A 12,667-nucleotide genomic window follows, 5' to 3' on the forward strand; every position below is an offset into this window, starting at 1 on the left:
GATTCTAGGGAAAATTCTCAGTCTTCCCACAGGACCTGCATCTTTATCATATACAAGCTGAAGAAACAAAGTTAAGCAGGCCTTGATTCATCCAGTCAGACACATAAAAGTATCTTTCTCATTCAGCACCTGTTAACAGAGAATTTGGCTATGAGACTTCATCCAGTCAGGGCTTCTTACTGCAGTGAGACGTCACCTTGTCCATATGCACTTTTTCAGAGTAATCTTTTGAATCCCTGAAGTAAGTTCTTTGCCATTGTATCTTTCCAGTTTTCTTCCTGTTGTTACTTTTCTGAATTTTGTGGGGTCCAGATCCCATGATTCCTATGATTTTTTTTTTTTTTTTTTTTTTAAATTGTCCACCTCATGTACTGCATGTAGGCACTTTCTGATGTTATGATTGACAGGTGTTTGTTGTTATCTTTCTTTCCTGGTCTTCTCAGGACAGGAGAACTTTCGTTATTGAGAGAACAGACCTCTGAGTAGACGCTCTAACCTCAGCCTCACTGGTTTCTACATAACAAGTTACTGGAAACTATGTTATGGATTGGTAATGACAGAGCATGCTTTTCAGAAATAAGAGTATATTCTAGGTCAACTTAGGCATTCCTTTGTCTGTGCTCAAATACCTGTCTTTAAGACCTCAGACAAGATTTTTTTTTTTTGGACATCTCTTTGCCTTGAGTCAATTGTTTAATCATTTTAGTGCTGTACCGGAAATCTAATTTGCGTGAATGTTGATTCTATTATTTCATTTTTACTAGTTCAAAGTTAAAATTAGTATATGAGCTGCCAAGGGGTTTGCTTCCCAGTAGGTAGTGTTGGGATGTGTAGTATAGATGTCAGCTTCTATTCTGTTTCCTTTCTCTTTTCTCCTTACGGTTCACTATCTTTCTGACTGTACAATACTGAGATGCATGTGCCAGTGAGGGATGGAGCACACTATTTGGACAAAATTAATTCCTCAGTCTTGAGTGTCTGTGGAAAGTCATCTAAAATAAATTATGAATAGGTGGACTGAAATAAAAAAGAAAACTTTGAGCCTGAAGAATTCAACTTTAGATCAGCTTTATTTTATCTACTGTAACTTTTTCACATATCTAACATTATAGTAGGAGCATACATGTTTGACTGCTGATGTTAAAATATTTGGTGATGATGTGACGTGGTATTTTCCTATTCCTCTTCTTCCTATACCACAGCACCTAAGTCTTTGACACAGTTTTCATTTTCAGACTGTATATTCAGAGTATAGGAAGAAAATTTGTAACCTGTTTAATACGTCCATGCTGTGTTCTGTCATATGTCTTCAAGTAGTTAAATATTGCCCTACTCTCCTGTTCTTTAAATGCTCCCCGTCATCAAACATGTGGATTATTCTCCTTGCACTATAATATAGGAGAGGAATACTGGGAAAAAATAATCATGGAGTAATTAAATTTTCCCTTTTAAACTGAGATAAACAAATCAGCTTTGTTTTTGCAAAAGTGACCACAAGTAACATTGTTAAAAGTACTTTTGGCAGTTATCTACTGTATGTTTTTTTTTAATAGGTTCTTTAAAAAAAAATTACAAAATGACTTTGTTTACAGATAGCAGATCAGATGTTCTTTCATAGTGATTATCGGCCCCTTATCCGTGATGCCAACAACTTTGTCCTGGATGAACAGACACAGCAGGCTCCACACCTTATGCCTCCCCCATTTTTGGTTGATGTGGATGGCAACCCTCATCCTGCAAGGTATCAGAGGCTAGTTCCTGGTCGTGAGAACTGCAGGGAGGAACAGCTTATTCCTCAGATGGGAGTGACATCTTCAGGTATGAAAAATTTTGCTTCAGTACACAGTAGACTATCTAGTTACCTCCAGGTGTTCTACACTTTCCCTTTCACTTCATCGTTTTTCTACGTTTCTGGACATAGTAGTTCATGTAGTGTGGAAGAATTGCAATGTCCTTGGCACCGATTGCTGATGACAGTCACAGTACTGTCATCGATCAAGTCAGTACTAGTTGATGCTACAGCACCAGTTAGCTTGGAGCTTGTTTCATTATTGGAACAGTGTATGATGCCAAGTGACCTTGCAGTTAATCTCTTTGGGGTAAGATTTCCTACTTCAGAAAACCTCAGAAATATACTGATCTTCTGTAGATCAGTTGGAACAGGTAACACCAACAAGAAGCAAAAAATGAGAGGACACCTGAAATATGCAAAATACTTTTCCTATTTAGATGAAGGCAGTCATTCAACTTAAAATTTGGTTGTTTGGTTAGAGAACTCTGAAGACTTGATGACGATACAAAATTAGGAAATTCCTGGAAAGTTGTATTCTCCGTGCACAAGACACAGGAGGAATGTGCATATTTTGTGCCAATAACTGGCTGTTGGAAACTGCCTAAATGTGGTCCACATGGGTGGGGATGTAAAAATGGTGCCTACTTGTTGTGTGTCACTAGGTTGGTGTTAGTATGGATGAGCAAACAGTGACTGGTTAAAGTAGCTTTAAATGTTTTAAAGATAAGCATTGTTAAGTGTTTGGATATTGTTGAAAATATGGGAAAACTGACTGTGGCTGTAAATAGTAGCCTGTATGTACACCATAGTTAAGCTTGGGGTGTGTCAGACATTCCAGGAAGGTGAACTGACTCTGTTGTTACCAAAAGATCATCTGATGGTGTTGTTACCAAAAGATCTCTTTATCCTCATTTTTAGACCTGAGGATTATAAGCCAGTGAATACTTAAATAATAATTTTTAAGGAGCATTTCCATATTCCATCCAAAATTACAGGAAGAAATGCTACCTAAGAAGCAATTATAAGAATTTAAAAATCCTTTCTGATGAATGTATACCATGTTTTATCTCTAACTTTTTAGCTAGTAGCTTTGAAGCTAAATTTGATTTCCAAGGAAGAACGCAGTTTTACTTCATTGTTACAGTTACAGCATGGATCCATGACATTCTGAAGTTCTACAAATTTGAAAATGTCCTGAGCGTATTCTTCAATATAATATCTTGAAACAAGTCAGACTCTGCACACAGACTCAACAATATTAAATTTAATGGAGTGGCTGTGCGACACATGAAATGTCTATACGAAGATGATGTCCATAGCATTTGGTTTAATAGCAGGAAGCCATCAACCAGGTGGACAGAGACAAGAGAGATTTTGGAGAGAGAGGAGACATTTTTCTACCTCTTTACAGTTTAGCAACAATATACGCAGTCTTATCCAGAGTGAAACTATGTTCATTTATTTATTATGTTCCCTTCCACTAAGGAAGCTCTGTTTCTTTCTGAAATGTTATTGAGGAATTTGATGTATCTCCCTCAGAGCTCTGACAGATTATTTCTCAAGTTTTCCATAGAGGCTTATAAGAATAGGTGGACTGCAGATAGTCATGCTTGATACATGAAGCTCCTGTAAACTAGATGTTTTGAAAAAAATAAATACCAGTGTCTTTACTATTTCATGTTTTTGAAAACTTGCTGTTACAAAAGCAAAATCTCACAAGCTAGATACATAAACAACGTTTCATTTTGTTTAGGTAGCAGTTTCATTATTTAAGATCATTCTTGTGTTACTCGTAGTATTTCTCATTGTTTCCAGTAGACAGTATGTCTGCTCATGAGATACCAAATCTGACTGGCTCACTACATGAGTCAGAAAACATCCAGCTGTGGTTATACCAGAGCTCACTGCATGATCTGAGCTGCTGCTGCTTTAGGGAAGTTAACTTCAACTACAGTAACACTGAAACCCTGAGAGCACTGTCTTAAATATATTCTTTGTGCATACCATCATCTAGTAAGAGATGGCTGCTTCTATCTAGCCACATAATCCAAGTTCTTCATTTCATAGCACAACTTACTGTAATACCTTGTCTTGGATCTTGCAAAGTGCAGTTTATACTACGATATCTCTTTGGAATCACACTGAAAAAAATATTTCTGTACCTTGTTTTTTTGAACATTGTCATCCTTGTTTACAAAGTTTACAAGTTCTGCTTCTTTTAACTAGAGCTTCCCATCACTCTACTCCACCATCTAACTATTCTGTGTGGAGGTATCTGACTTCCTTGTCAAATCAGTACTGTAACCCTTGTCGTTTTCTCCATACATCTCTAATTTTATTGCAACTGTTGTATGAGAACAGATTTTGTGTTTTTCATGCTTACATGCTGTGTATTTTGCTTGCTGCAGAGAAAAAGCGTTATCACCTTGTAATCACTTCTGTGAGAATGATTCCTGTCTTTTACTCCAGAGACCTACCCAAAAGGAGGTTTTTTGACTGGTTTTACATACCAAAGAAAATTAGCAATACTTCCTCTGTGTCATCATTACACCTATGTGGAGCTCAATCAGGCATTTCACTGCTTGGTGTTCTCGAGTGTAGATAATTCTCTTCTAATTCAGTTAGACCTTCTTGATGGAGTATTGTGTTGAAGTTTATGCTAAAGTGTTTTATAATGCATTTGGAGCAGGCTAAGGACGCATTTGAACAATTTACTTTGAGCTGGCAAACAACAGTTGTACTAAGCTTCTGTGACTTGCTGGCACTTGATAAAATATAAGCTTTTATTAGGAGTGGCATATGATCATCTTGACTCGGCTCCAGAAAATACGTTCTCAATATATTAAGAAAAAAGTTGTCCTATTTAAAAAAAGGCTGTTACAAAAATGTGTTAGCCTATATTTCCACATGTGATTCTGTGCTGTACTTGTGAGTTTCAAAGCTAAAACTTAGATGAGATGTTTGTAACATTTGATTCTTCAACATTTATGTGTTGCTTTCCTGTATGTTTTAATTCACAGGATTGAATCAAGTTCTAAGTCAACAAGCAAATCAAGAAGTTAGTCCGTTGGACAGCATGATTCAAAGACTTCAGCAAGAGCAGGACCAGAGACGTTCTGGGGAGGCAGGAACCAGTAGTACCAGCCGGATAAGCAGAGGTAGATTACTGGCAGATGGGCGTTGTGGCTTTTCTGTTGAAACAGCTGAGAGCTGGAAAACATAAATCACATTATTGTACGTGATTTGTGCACTTTGTTTAACTATTAGAAAGGAGGAATGGAGCCACAGAAAATAATACATCTTTCCCATCTTTTTTACCTTTCTGCAAATCTCAGGATTCTTAACATTACAAACTTATCTTTGTTATTGTCTGACCACTGAGGGAACCTGCAGTAACTACATTCCTTTAGAAGTGACTACCCTTCTGTTTAATCTGGAGCTGACGATTTACTTGACTGAAGTCTGAGTTGTCTCAAATAAATATGAGGGAAGAAAAGAGGAAGGAGCTGCTTATTTCTCAGCACCACTGTTTCATATTTCAGTGTCTTGCACTAGATTACACAGTAGTTTTTAACACTTAAAAAGTCATGGTTGGCAATCTACTCAAGTAAGCAAAAATAGTTTGTGTGTGGAAGAATGTGGAAAAATGTTGAAATTCTGCTACAATGTAGGTGTTTGAAGGGTCTTGCATACATGTTGTTTTTTGGTTGATTTTTGTGTGTGTGTGTGGGGGGTGGTTTGTTGGTTTTTTGTGTGTGGGTGTGTAGTTTTATGTGTGTACAAATTTCTTACAATTTCTTGCCTGTAAATTTTACAGCTGGGCCTCTTAATAATTTCCAGTGTTGTGGCTTCATTTTTTTTAAGGTAGAAGACTGTTTAAGGAATACACTGATTCAGTGTGATATAATGGGTCACAGTGATACAATATGCATGTAGAGTGCAGTAGCAATAATTGACTTCACATAAATATTTTCAAAAGTATTTCAAGAGAAAAGCAAACCAATGAAACGTTGCTTCACTTCAGTTTGTTGATACGTCCTTTTCAATGTGAACTTTTAAACAGAATACTGCAGCCTCGTAGCTGTTTTAAGTGTGTGTGTGTGTGTGTTGTAGTGACTGTAGAAATTGCTGAAATAGTTATATTCAGTTAATATTTGATTTCTTTTGCAATAATAGATCAAGTAAAATGTTTTTTCTCCTTTCATTTTGAGTTTTTAAATGCTTCCCTTAGAGTTTCAGATCAAGTACAGCTATCACTTTTTGACTTTTTAGGATCTATAAGTTCTACCTCAGAAGTACATTCACCACCAAATATAGGATTAAGGCGTAGTGGACAAATTGAAGGTGTGCGGCAGATGCATAGCAACGCCCCAAGAAGTGAAATAGCCACTGAGCGGGACCTTGTGGCTTGGAGTCGCAGGGTTGTAGTGCCTGAACTGTCTTCTGGTGTGGCCAGGTAAACAAAGGCCAAGTTTGCAGTGAATTTTAGTTTGGTGAACTTAATTATATTGAACAGTTTTGGAATTCACATTGTCTTACAACTATGTGTAGTATTTATCTGTTCTGTGGTCTTATTTTTTTTACAAAATCATTTTCAGTTTGAAATCAGTTGCTGTTGAAAAATCTTGGGATTATAGACGTATTATGAATAAAAATTGACTGTTTAACTAATGATGGAATAATATAACTTGCATATGCAATGGGATCTAGCTGCCTCAATGTTTTCTGACTTGTAGCATATTATTACGATATATTTTAACTCAATTTGTTGCTGCTAATTTATGGCATTTTATGGCTCAGGCACTGACCTAATCCATTAGGTGCCTGAGGTTAATTTTTATTTCCAAACTGGAAATTTATTTTGTTCAGTAATTAACTCCAGTGATGAATACTTAAATCAATAAGTCAAAAAACCCTACTAGCCACAATCAAACAAACTGCTTTAGCTTTTTGAATTAAAATTGAAATCTTACTTTCTTCAGAAAGGGTTATTTTGAAGCCACATTCTGACTGTAAATAGAAGAGCTGTTGTTCAAAGACTGTTATAAATATTGAACATTTATACCTTGATTTGGAATAAATCCTCTCACTTGTAGTATTTTGCTTTAAAATAAACATCTCAATTTTCTTTTTTCAGTAGGCAGGAAGAATGGAGAACAGCAAAGGGAGAAGAAGAAGTAAGGGTATATCGGTCAGAAGAGAAAAGAAAACATGTCATAAGTCACATTCAAAGAGAAAACAAAATACCGACTTTCTCTAAGGTAAGTAGTCACTTGCACTAATAAGCATAAAATTTAACTGGGTGTGTTAGGCCACGTAAATTTACATTGTTCTTCTCAGTTTTAAATTTAAAAACCAGGGGTACAGGAATGTGTTTATCTCCCCAGAATGAGAAAGCGTGTTTCTACTGATGTTTCATTATGTTCTGAATAAACAAAGGGGGTTGCTTGTAGAACCATCTGAGTGAGAGATCTGTGAATCTAGTGTTAGGGAAAGTCATGCTCTTTGCTGGAGCTGGAGTGCATTTTTTGATGACTTAACTTGGTGTGTTCATATAACTTGCAAAAAAATGTAATTAATGTCTTTACATTGGTAAAAAAGTGTGAAGGATATATATTCTATATTTACAAAAAATAATTTTATGCCTTGTTTGTTAGAAAGTTCTTTTACCTATGCATCTGGCTTGCTTATCTGTGCTTCTCTAGCTGAATAACCAACTGTATTTTGTAGTGAAGGAAGTAAATTTTAGGCCACTGTAAAGGAGAATCCATACTCTTGTCTTTGTAGTATGTTTATTCTAGATTTTTTCACCCTTAATCAAAAGCTTAGTAAAATGTAGACCTTCAAGAATGCTGCAACTTGTCCATGGAGAAGTAAATATCACATGCAGTTCAGGGTGGAAAAATGAAGAAATGAAATATTAAGAACAAGCATACAAAAAGCTGTGCACGTCTTAACTTCATCAGAGTACTGTGCTTAATGCCTTTATTATTCATTTTCTTGGAGAGGAAGGGATTGAGATCAAAAGCAATCTGAAAATAAGTAAATTTCAGATGCTCTAGTACTGCTTCAGTAGTTTTTAATAATGGTAAATTAATTTTATATGCAGTAGGAAGAATAAACTTAAGATGGGCAAGTGTTTCTACTTGATACTAAATTTGAGTGTTTGGTTTTGCTTCTTTTTCATACTCAAAGGAAAGCTTTCAAAAGAAGTGAGATGAACACTTCCCCACTCCCAAACAGTCCCCTAATAATTTTTAATTTCTTCACTAAATTTCTTAATTTTTTCTTCAGTTTCTTCCTTGTATTAGAATTCTGTGCATTGCTGTCCTAAGAAATGGTATTGATATGCTAATTTCAATGCTGCAGTCACCAACACTGTGTTTGCCCAGGATAAAGTGAACAAATATTTTTTCATTGTATCTGCAGTTATTGTACAGAGAAGGAAGAAGCTCTGTGCCACTTAGGGTTTTGGAGGTGGGCATGGCAGGGCTCATTAATTATATATCAGGGCATCAGAAATCTTGGTAACTCCTATTTTTCTCTCGGAAATAATAGCAAATGGGCCTCACAAATTCAGAAGTTTACAAAGATATTTCTTGCAGGGATGTGTTTTGGTGCTGAATTATAGACTTTTAGTTTAATTAAACAATTACACTGCTCAGGGCTTTTTTTTTTTTTTTTTTTTTTCTTCAGCTACAGCCTAGTCAAAAGATCCTTCCTGACAATGTGAATTCCTACCATGTTACCATTAAATTTCTAACTGGGTTACAGTTTACCTATTATATCACTAGGACATAAAAATAGCAGAGTAGGCTAGTTGGTTAGGCATTTTGGTTTCAGCAATTACCTTTATTTCATGTTTTTGCAAATCTTTTCTCAGAGGAGAAATTTTTTAGTCTCCAGACTTTAAAGACATCACTGGATCATTTTGAGCGCCATATTTATGTCCTTAAAATCCTACAGAGCAAAAAATAGCTTGGGAAGGCCTTGCTTCAGTTTCCTACATTTACCCAAAAGAGTGCATCTTTCTTTTGTCTCAGTCCCTGGAGGGTCTGTGGTCTGGGTTCTGATGCCCAGAATGCGGGAGAGAGAACCTGGAAAATCCTTTAGTCACTTCCCACCTTCATCCTGAGGAAATACAGCAAAAAGCAGACAGCCCTGGTCTCTGCACTTGAGTATGTCAGTAAATTTTCCATATAAGAATTATTCCTGAATTCAGTAACAGTTTCAGAACACTTAAATAAATCCTTCTTAAACCCTACAGGATATTTTTTAATGGCAACTCGGGATAAAAATGACATATTCTTCCATAGTTTATTCTGCGTTAGATGTGTCCCTTTTTGCAGGGCTTGGTTTGCTGAGAAGTACAGTAATTCATATAACTTGTGATAAATCTGAGGTATTCAGAAATTAGTAGGTATCACATGGGCTTTAAATAAACAAATTTGCAAAAAGAAAATGATACTTGATCTCATGTGATTGAGTCTCCCAGTTAAATAAACTGCTCAGTTTTTAGTGATTGTTGTTGTTGCTTATGGTTGGCATGAGCAACACTTTTTCTCAGTAGTATCTGAACAACAGGAATGGTGAGTTGGAATTGTCAGTTTTGGTAGTGTCCATACTAAAATCAAACACCTGGTAAGAGAAGCAAGACTGACTGTACTCCAAAACCTGATGTGTGATATTTTAAATGTTCTGGTTTTTTTTAAATATAAATTAATAACTTAATTATAGCAGCTCTTCTGTTGCTGTTCTTTACAGTGACTGTGTGGCTTTAAATAGAAGCTGTGTTAGACTGAAGATAGAACTGGAAAGTACTGTGTAAATCTTTTCTGTGAATGCATGCAGTAGGTTTCGATACTGATACTGTGTAATCTATATTACAGTAGTATTGCAAGAGTACAGTCCTTTTGTGTTGCATAGTGAATTCTTACGGGTTTAATGAGAGAAGTTATGATGTAGAGGAGATGGGGAACACCTCAAACAAAATATAGGGGAAAATGTTATCTTCCAGTAATCTATAGACCTAAGAATTACAGTGTCAGGAATTCTAGGAAGAGTGTCATTCTACAGTACTGTCAGCTGGTCTGGGAACAGAGTAAACAAATTTATTTATATTCATACTAGTAGGAAATACTAATTTTTCTCTCAGCTTTTGAAATTTACCAGTTATGTTCATATAATAATTATAAAATAATATTTTCTTCCATTCCCTTTGAACCGAAAGGAGTCAAAAATACAAAGTAAAGTGAAAAGGAGGGCAGGAACAAATGTTGGCATTTTGGATTACAAGCTAAAGTGTAGGTCAATAAGGAAGAACACAGAGCAGCTGTAATTACTTTTTGAGGAGATTCCAAAGTCCTATTACTAATTTTTAGTCTAGGGTCATTATAGAGTGTGTTAAAAGTAGTACAGAATTATAGATCAGTCTTTCTTCTTTAACAATATCTGCAGCTTAATGGAAATCACATAAGTATTCTGCTATTTGAAGTTTAAAATGCCACATTTCTTAGACATAGGTCGTGCTGAGAAGTGTTTGTATGTGATTGCTTGAGGGACTAATGGAGTTGTGTGGGAGAACCTGTTGGGTATTTTGACCTGAATAGTGTTTAGAATCTCAGTTTGACTTTCAAAGTCATTGGTGAAGAATAGGATTTTCTCTGATTATTATTAAACAAAAACACTTATATACATATATATATATATACACACATATACATATATATATATATATCTTTAGGACCATGCCGAAGATGAGAAGTGACATAAATAACATGCGTAGGTGAATGTTCCTGGTCCAAGTCATTAGAGTATTACTTGATTAAACTACTGGGTTTACAGAGCATTTGAATAATTACTAAAGAGCATGAAATTTCTGTACAATAGAGGGTTGATGTGGTGTATGTGTGTTAGTAAAAAAAATGACAAAACTGGAAATATTTCTCATTACCATTAAGTGGACGTTATAAGCAGAAATTTCAAAGAATTAGGATTGGAGATAGTTATGGGTGGACAAAAGTAAGCAAAGGCCTCTATTACAGGTGCACGTGACTATTGTAAGCTAACAGGAACCAGTAAGGAGAAATGTGTGTGTTGTTTTGCTTAGTTGTGTTCCTTAGTAGGTATTTTTCCACTTACCATGTTATTTAAACACAACTTCTAGGTAAATCAGCAAGATGTTAAGAGGAAAATAATCTAAGCCCCGATAGATTAGCACTTAGTGTCCATTATCTTCACTGCTTTTGGAACAGTTCTCACTAATTACTTACACATATGTGATGTGGTAAGAGTGAAAACTAAGTAATTACAAGCACCCATCCAGACTTGAGGGGAATGTGGAAGGGGAATGTGCTCTTTGGCTAAGGAGGAAATGCAGGACAGGAGACAGTGGCCACGAACTGCTGAAATGAGGAAGGTTTTGCCTGAACGTCAGGAATTACTTCACTCTGAGGGAGACTGAGCACTGGCACAGGCTGCTCAGAGAGGCTGTGAAGTCTCCAACCTTGGAGATACTCAGGCGTTGCCTGGACGTGCTCCTGGACAACTGGCTCTAGGTGGCCCTGCTTGAGCAGGGGATTGGGCAAGATGACCTCCAGAGCTCCCTTCCAACCTCACCGTTCTGTGAAATAAAAACTGCTTTATACACTAACAGTATGGGGGATTTGTTGTATTTATCACCTGGGGAGAACTCATGATCACTCAAGAATGTTAAACATGGATGAAAGTGTATATTATCAACCTGGCTAATGCAAAAGTATCCCTCTCCAGAAAAAAGAACTGAAATTCAATAAGGGCACATTTAAGTGCAGAGATAAATATTGTGTTGAAGAATTCTAAGAGCATTTCTAGTCAAGAATGAAAACAGTTATGTATGCTGTTTCAGAAATTGCTTTTTTTTTTTTTTCAGCATAACATGTCAAATGTGGTGTTGTAAAAAGCATATGCAGACAAAAAAGCCAAAGATTCTTTTCTTTGTCTTAAAGAGGCTGTGAGCATCTATTTAGTGTTGGGCTTCTGACACTGGACATACACTTGTGCCTTGCCCCTGTTAAACTTTCTAGTAGAGGCTAATTCCTTTTGTCTTAAGGAAGGAGGATCCGATTTCAGATAAAGAGTAGATACTGCTGGTGAGGAAATACTATATAATTGCTACAGCCAAAGCTTTCCAAAATTGCTGCACCCTGTGTGAAAGCGCAGCAAAGCTGTGCTTCCTGGTACGGTCAGGGTTGTAGGGACAGTAAAATGCAGTGGTCTGAGTTGTCAAGGCACCACTGCGTTTTCACTGTGGCTTTCACAAATGGTGTTACAAAGACCCTCAGCAGTGCCCAGGTGACATGTTTGTGTATCTATCCCTCTCAAATACAGGGAATACCATCATTCGTATTTCACAGAAAAACTGTTCTGACAGCAGCTCTAATTTCTAGTGTATTTATAGATGTGCTCTGATATTGACTGGAAACCTTGGATGTGATACAAGGTACTTGTCAGCATGTATGACTGTTCACCAAAGGGTATTGAGAGAGACTGATGATTGAGCATCAAATCATAGGTTATCCTGGCTTTATTTCCAAGCCTTCTGTTAAAGTTGAGAGTCCAATTTTAAGCTGTTTCTTTAGGATATATATGGGGCTGGGGGCAAAGACCATTAACTCTGCTTCCTCAGTCGTTGAAAATTTTGGTGGTGTATTCTGTTGTCAGAAGAAGCTTGTAATACTTTATCTTTTTAGTCAAACATTCACACTTGAAACACACTCCCCTCCTGCACCTTCCCTCCCAACCCCAGTTTCCCCCAAGTAAATAAAGATTTGCCTGACCTGCAGCTTCTCATCAGATTTTGGCAAAGCTATGTTAAATAAGAGTGCTGTTAAAATA

The 12,667-nt window shown here is 36.5% G+C and overlaps 1 protein-coding gene across 2 annotated transcripts in view; it reads left to right on the forward strand.

Annotated features, from left to right (window-relative positions):
- PHIP (PHIP subunit of CUL4-Ring ligase complex) overlaps window positions 1–12,667 on the forward strand; it is a 106,550-nt gene that overhangs the window by 57,000 nt on the left and 36,883 nt on the right. For both annotated transcript variants that reach the window (XM_082049330.1, XM_082049331.1), the window contains exons 17-20: window positions 1,593–1,818; window positions 4,813–4,950; window positions 6,065–6,248; window positions 6,930–7,053. In XM_082049330.1, the coding sequence (XP_081905456.1) occupies window positions 1,593–1,818; window positions 4,813–4,950; window positions 6,065–6,248; window positions 6,930–7,053 (672 nt within the window). The remainder of the gene's footprint in view (window positions 1–1,592; window positions 1,819–4,812; window positions 4,951–6,064; window positions 6,249–6,929; window positions 7,054–12,667) is intronic.

The sequence above is a fragment of the Streptopelia decaocto genome (genome assembly GCF_964273445.1).
Source record: "Streptopelia decaocto genome assembly, chromosome: 3".
Classification (NCBI taxonomy): domain Eukaryota; kingdom Metazoa; phylum Chordata; class Aves; order Columbiformes; family Columbidae; genus Streptopelia; species Streptopelia decaocto.